At 36.6% G+C, this 6,985-nt stretch overlaps 1 protein-coding gene across 1 annotated transcript; it reads left to right on the top strand.

Annotated features, from left to right (window-relative positions):
• The first annotated feature begins 250 nt into the window (after window positions 1-250).
• LOC102577686 (ADP-ribosylation factor 1-like protein) lies at window positions 251-6,394 on the top strand. Its single transcript, NM_001287903.1, is given in 7 exon segments — window positions 251-329; window positions 1,189-1,346; window positions 1,784-1,854; window positions 5,527-5,646; window positions 5,763-5,881; window positions 5,979-6,060; window positions 6,150-6,394. Coding segments are annotated over 6 exon segments (546 nt in total). The 5' UTR covers window positions 251-329; window positions 1,189-1,198; the 3' UTR covers window positions 6,156-6,394.
• The last annotated feature ends 591 nt before the right edge of the window (window positions 6,395-6,985 follow it).

Below are 6,985 nucleotides of genomic sequence, written 5' to 3'. Positions count from 1 at the left end.
TTTTATGTAATTAAATCAAATGTATATATTAAAATTTAAAATTAGTAGTATTATATATTTTGGACCTATAATTTTTAAAATTTAATAGGTCATATTAAAAACCTAAAAGTCAAACTGATCAAATTTATATTTAAAAAATATTTTTTCGTAATCGTGCACCCATCTTATTGAAATCCTGAATATGCCCTCTGATTATAAATAGCAGGATGAGCACAACAATTGTCTTCCTCTCCTTTTCGGTGACCGAGCAAAAGAGATTTTGAGAGTGGTGGTTGCTGTTGGACAATAGAGATCTACTGATTTCATCCTCTCTCATCGGCCGATCTTCGGTAACCACACAGCTTTTCCTTTTTTTGTTTGAATATCTCATCTCAGATCTATCTCTTTACCCAACTGAAACTCTCCTAATTGAAGGTGGTTTGGACCTTACCGGATCAATGTTCAGTTTCTGTTTTTTTTTTCTCGAAATCACAACGTTTTCAAATTGTAATATCTGCTCTATCTGTGATTGTTTTGTTTCCTTGAAGGAATTTTAGCCACTAAATGATGCTCCTTCCTCTCTACTATTACATTTACATGTAGCATTATATGTTTCATAACTCATCATTTGTTCAGGATCATTATGGAAAAGTGTGTCAGAGGGTAATAATAATATTGTTTTTGATATCCTCTGAAGTTGTGACCATAAATGGTGTGTTTATAGTGGTAAAAATTTAACAGTTTGGGATGGCTAGTGGTTTAGTCTTGGGACTTCCAACATGGGATGACTAGTGGTTTGGTCTTGGGACTTCCAAGTTGGAGGTCTCAATTTCGAAAGCAAGAGGTTTGCCTTTTGGGTCGAGCTCTTGCGAGCTATTGCGAGCTATTGCACAGGAGTATGGGTTTTACATGAGTTTTACCCTGTGTGTGCACCCAAAGGATAGCGGCTGCGGGTTTTCCTTGTCATAAAAAAGAAAAAGTGGTAAAATTTGTCTGCTTCTTCCCCATATTAATAATATTAAGAAGAAATTGATGGGTGTTGGTGGGTATCGTCAACACTGGAGATTTGTTAAGTATTGATACAGAAATGATGAGGACAGGGGAAAGGGTTCTGGCCTGGAAATAATTCATATGCTAATTATTTTGTTTGGAAAGTAGTTGCTTTCTTAGATTTCATCCCTCATATTAAGTATTTATGTTATTTTTCAGATTAACGGAGATGGGGCTGTCTTTCACTAAACTCTTTAGTCGCCTCTTTGCAAAGAAAGAAATGCGAATTCTTATGGTTGGTCTCGATGCTGCTGGTAAAACCACAATTCTGTACAAGCTCAAGTTGGGAGAAATTGTTACCACTATCCCAACCATTGGTAAACTTCATTCTGTGGAATCTGTTTTAGTTTTCTTTTACTTTTTCTTTTACCTATTTTGATTCGCCATTTTGCATGTTTAGAGATTTAACTCATCATGGGGTATGCTACTTGAAAGTAAGCTTATATTGATCTGTATGGCTAAAAGGAATGTTGTTTTGTCTATCCATTGATTACTGTTATTTGATAGGTGTACTTCCAAAGATTGGCTTACTCTAGAAAAATTATTAGACATTATTTGCATTTACATGTGCTAATATGGGAGATATTGTATTCTCTGAGAATGGGGATGATATGTTGGGGAATCAAACATTTTTCGCAGATTGCTATTATGGCCTTAAATTTTGTATCTTAATCTAATGCTTATCATGGGTGTTCTTAGGAGAGATTTCTTGATCATGCCATGTAATTTGAACCATTTTCTATTTCAATGATAGGCTTCAATGTGGAGACTGTTGAATACAAAAACATCAGCTTTACTGTGTGGGATGTTGGTGGTCAGGACAAGGTACAAGTAGTTCTTATGCCCTGATTAACTGGTTTTGTCTTATATTACCTGGGGTCTTGCAGTACGTCAGTTCTTCATGACTCAAATTTCTGGTAATAGTTTATCAACTCTGAAGAAGCTTTTTAGCACGCGAAACCTTTATGTCACTCTCTCCCTTCACTGAAAATTTGTGTTGGTTTGCATGATTTTCTTGTAAGACTTTTTCATCTGATGAAGAAGTACATACTTTTCTGACTTTGATAAGCTTCCATAACTAGTTGAGCATAGTTTGGCCCATTAATATTAATTTACTGAGAATACCTCTATTAATGTGGAATTAATGAGCTTATGGATGGTCAGGTGTTGACTATACTTTTATCAACACCTAACATGATCAATGCTATACTGAACTGAGTTAGCTAGTTTCATGTCTTCTATCTTCTAAAGAATAGCAAATTATCTTGTGGCAAACATGTTTTTGACTTTTCATAAACTACCGCGAGTTCTTCAGATCGCTGATGTCTGAGATGATGTTGGTTGGGAATTTAGCATTATTCTACTAAAAGTTCTTCCGAAAGGTCCTCATTTTTAATTGCATCCCTCTGGGAAATCATATGGTCATTGGATTTTTTAAATTTATTTTTTTGGTTTCTTTTGATAACCAAGAAATCTGAGTGCTATAGTGGCACACCGTCCGAGACTTGGTAGGTAATGAGACAATCCCTCTAACTTTCTCCACTTAAATATACCAGACTTCTGTTTGCAGCATGGTTCGAACCCATCCTACTCCACACAGCATGTGTTACACAATTGTTCTACCATACTATGAATATGCGTTTGCTGTGGGAGACTCAAAAACCTAGAAAATAAGTTGGGAAATAAGGAATTGTTCTATGAGACCTATAGGAATATAACCTTTGAAGGCGAGTTTTGTGAGGCTAGGAGAAGGTTTCATATAAGCTTCGAGGGTAGCATTTGTTTTGAGGTCATGCTAGGTAATTTGTAAATAAACAACTGAAAGGGAGTATGCTGTTGAAGCAGTACATGTGCAGCAAAGTAGGGAGTCTTACACATTATCCTTCTAAACCTGTGGTGATTTAAACCCCTCTAAAATAGATTTAACATCATCTACTTGTTCCATCTTACACCAAAAACAATATAATTTGACTTCAACTTCTGTATGTTTTCCATGTCTTGAAAGCATCTTCTCTTTCTCTCAATCCAAACAATCCACCAAGGCACTGAACAGTAGCTGGTTTAATGTTGCACAAATCCTCTTTCTCTCGGCCAACCCTTTTCCGCTCCAATACTTCAATGACTTATTAGTTTGCTGTAGCATTACCCACTGTAACTCCACAAGCTGAGCGGTGATGGGGCAGTGCAAATAAAGGTGACTGCAAGTTTCGGATGACTTTCAACATAAAAATTACCTGCTGCACTGGATAAATCCTCTTTTCTGTGGGTTTTCATGTGTGGGACATGCTAGCTTATAGTGTAGCCTCTGTATGAAACATTCTAGAATTTGGAGCATGTAGGCATTTATGACCATGTATTTAAGTTGGAAAATGTATGACCTGAAGTGAGAAGTCAGAAGAGAAGGGTAATAATGATATGGTAATTCGTTAGAAGGAAAGGATTTTACTCTCCCACTCAATTAGACGTGTTAACGAGTCGAGTCTTTGCTGAAAATGCTAGGCCTTGGCTGCTTTTAATGCAGCACCACCTCATTACTTAACTTGAGCCAGTATTATTTGATAGTTAGAAATCCTTGCTCAGCTTTGGCTTAACTCATGTATTCTCTATCAGCATTTCTTTTTTTTTTTTTGGTAAGGAACACTTTTCTGCTTCATTCTTTTTCCACATTTTTTATACACAGATCACACAACCACACAGAACATCCTCGTTGCTCATTTCTCCACGGTTTTCCTCATGTCGTTGTTGTCATGTCTTTTCGTGGAAAACTGCTACTTACCGACTCTTAGGCATTGCTTCCAACCCCCCTCCTCCTCCTCACTCTCTTTACCTCCCTTCTGCTCATATTTATTTCGGATAACCAAAAATATCTCAAGGGCCAGTGGTGCACAGTTCGGAACTCGGTTGAATAATTGGCCGTAACTTTGCCCTTCTCCTCTTAAATACTAAGCTTTTGTTTATGGTATGGTTTGAACCCGTGACATGCGCCCTACCCCAACATCACATGTTGTGCTTTCACCACTAGACCAAATCCCTTGGGGCCAACCCTCTTCTCATATCAGCCAAATGAGATACAACATATGAAAAGATTATCCAAACGACATAAGGGATGTGAAAAAAGATTATCAAAATGAGATGCGGAATATGAAAAAGATTATAGAGCTGATTATATGCTTGCTCATTTGGACCTGTTTAGAGATCTAATTTGTTGTGTTCAAGCTTTTCAAAATGGTCTATAGCCTTTGTTTCAAACTAGGAAAAGTAAAAATTGAAGCAAAAACGAGCTCACAAATGATTTTTCTCTTTATATTTGTCTTTCTAGTTTGATCCACAACAAGTAAAGCTTAACTATACATGTTCGAGCCAAGTTGAATTTCTGTTCAAGATGATCATAACACATGCTAATGTGCTATGCTCAAGCTTGTGTATGATCCAAACATGTGGAACTGGCATGTTTACACCCTTAACCCTGAATGGAAGGTTAAGAGTGAGATGCATGGTAAACATTGGTTATCTCTTCACCCTTGAGATCTCATGGAGGCAGCAAATTGCAAGAACTTGCTCTTAGCCTGAGGAGATAGTTCCTGAACTGGTGTCAGTTACATATAGCTAAGGCATAAATTGGTGTCCCGTAGAGCAGGCAACAAGTTATCTCGTAAGAGTCCCCGTCTGAGTGAGGCATCAGTCGTGAAAGCTTGATCATACTGAACTTCAGTTACATAAAGCTAAGATGGAAACTGGTGTCCAACGATAAAAAATAATTTTTTTACCGTGGACCCAGGTTTTGGCTTAGAATTGTAGTTTCAGTCGCACAATTTCCTATGCTTAACCTGTGGTTTGTTGATTATTTACAAAAGTGATGTATGAGGCAGTGTGTTGAGCACCTAGGGAACGTTAGATTGTTGAATAGAGTTATGACTTATGCAGGTATTAGTAATAATGAATGTACTAGTTGTTCATGTTTAATAGAATATCCCTGTGTTAGTTATTCAATCTTCTACCCTGCTTTATACAATTCAGATTTTGACCCACAACTTATACATGTTTTATTTATGTGGAATTGTAAAATGATAACCAAACAAAGTTCTTGGTATGCTGGATTTTATACAAAGCAACTAAAAGCTACCATGCATGATATTGCTATGCTAGTTTTAGTAAATGAATAGTCTTAACCAGCAACCAAACGACCCTTGATGGATATAAGTGGACTTACGTTATTTCTTTTGTATTTGAATTGGCTATAGCACCTTGTCCATAAGTGTACCTATCTTGGTTCTTTTCAATTGTCTTTTCTACAATCTGTTAGGGGTTTCATGTGTTTTAAAGTTAAAGGCACAGTTTTTATCAAAATTTTTTTTAAAAAATTTTATCAAAATTTTTTTTTAGAAATTTTATCAAAAAAGTTAAAGGCACAGTTATAGGTATATTTCTTTCTGATTCCGGAAGAGCTAAAAGCCTAAAATTGTGTTTCTACTGTTATCTTTTGTGTTGCACTTGCAGATTAGACCTCTATGGAGGCACTATTTCCAGAACACACAGGGCCTCATCTTTGTGGTTGATAGCAATGACAGAGACCGTGTAGTTGAGGCAAGGGATGAGCTTCACAGGATGTTAAATGAGGTAATTGTGATGTTATTATAGTTGGTTAGAAATATCTTTGATAAATGTTAAACTGGATATCCGTCTAACCTCCTTGGGGTACAGCAGTTCTTGATATCTGAATACGTTTTCTGCAGGATGAATTAAGAGAAGCTGTGTTGCTTGTTTTTGCGAACAAGCAAGATCTTCCAAATGCAATGAATGCGGCTGAAATCACCGACAAGCTTGGCCTTCATTCTCTCAGACAACGACACTGGTAATTTATATGGGCACCAACATCAAGTTCGTTTTTCTGTCAATTAGCCTCTTAGATAAGCTGGCATCTAAAGACCCCCCCCTCCCCTCCCTCACAGGTATATCCAGAGTACATGTGCTACTTCTGGAGAAGGGCTTTATGAGGGACTGGATTGGCTTTCAAACAACATCGCCAGCAAGGTATATGCAGTAACTGCATCATTACAGTACTCCGCTTTTCTAAAAAAAATAATAAAATCTCTTACCTGTAACTTCTGGTGCAATTTCAGGCCTAATGCAATAATGTTGTACTATGCTTCTTGCGTTGCTATATCCGGAGAAATAAACATCATTGTCTCATCGTAATTTCTTTCGTTTGGAGATTTTAAATATCTGTTCAGCTCACAATTCTGGGGAAGGCCTTACCCTTCTTCACTCTCTATGGTTTATCGTCAAAGAGCATGGAATAGTTTCCACATTGCTGGATGCACATTGGCAATGTAATGATATTTTAGTATAATATCTGGTTTTGAAACTTGGCGCAGCCGTGTGCACCATTTTGTTGTCCGGTGTGTCTGATGTTGGAATGGGTGTACAAAATGCAATACAGATCAATAGTAAGTATCGGAATTTTGCGAGTAGTAACAATATCACCTGAGTTGCTGTTCGTTGTTCATTGTCCTATCGGTTTTTGACTGAAGATTATTTCTTAGTGTTGTTCCCTAATTTTCTTTAGAAAATCTATTCCATCTTTGGGACGAGAAATGCATAAATGGAAGAACAAGGGTGGATATGCAATGAAACTTGATAACAAAGGCTTAATAAAGAATAAGAAAATGAACAGAAAATTTGAACCACAAGAATATTAGTATAGTGTTTTTGTATTGTCTAGAATTTCTGTCTTTACAACTGAATATAACTTTTCTTTATTAAAATAACAAAATCAGAAAGTAAAAGCATAAAGGAATATAAATGGGAACATATTAAAGAAAGCACCTTAAATCTAGGCAACTGGATGAACTACCATTTGACAAAAATGCCCGGGATGGTGAAAACCAGATGGAAAACATCACCATTTTGAACATCTAATTAGTGGTAAATTAATCTCAAATAGGTGAAAGAACAA

The sequence above is a fragment of the Solanum tuberosum genome, unplaced genomic scaffold, assembly GCF_000226075.1.
Source record: "Solanum tuberosum cultivar DM 1-3 516 R44 unplaced genomic scaffold, SolTub_3.0 scf00001, whole genome shotgun sequence".
Classification (NCBI taxonomy): Eukaryota; Viridiplantae; Streptophyta; class Magnoliopsida; order Solanales; family Solanaceae; genus Solanum; species Solanum tuberosum.
Note: the sequence above shows the minus strand (reverse complement) of the source record. Positions and strands in the feature narration are given on the sequence as shown.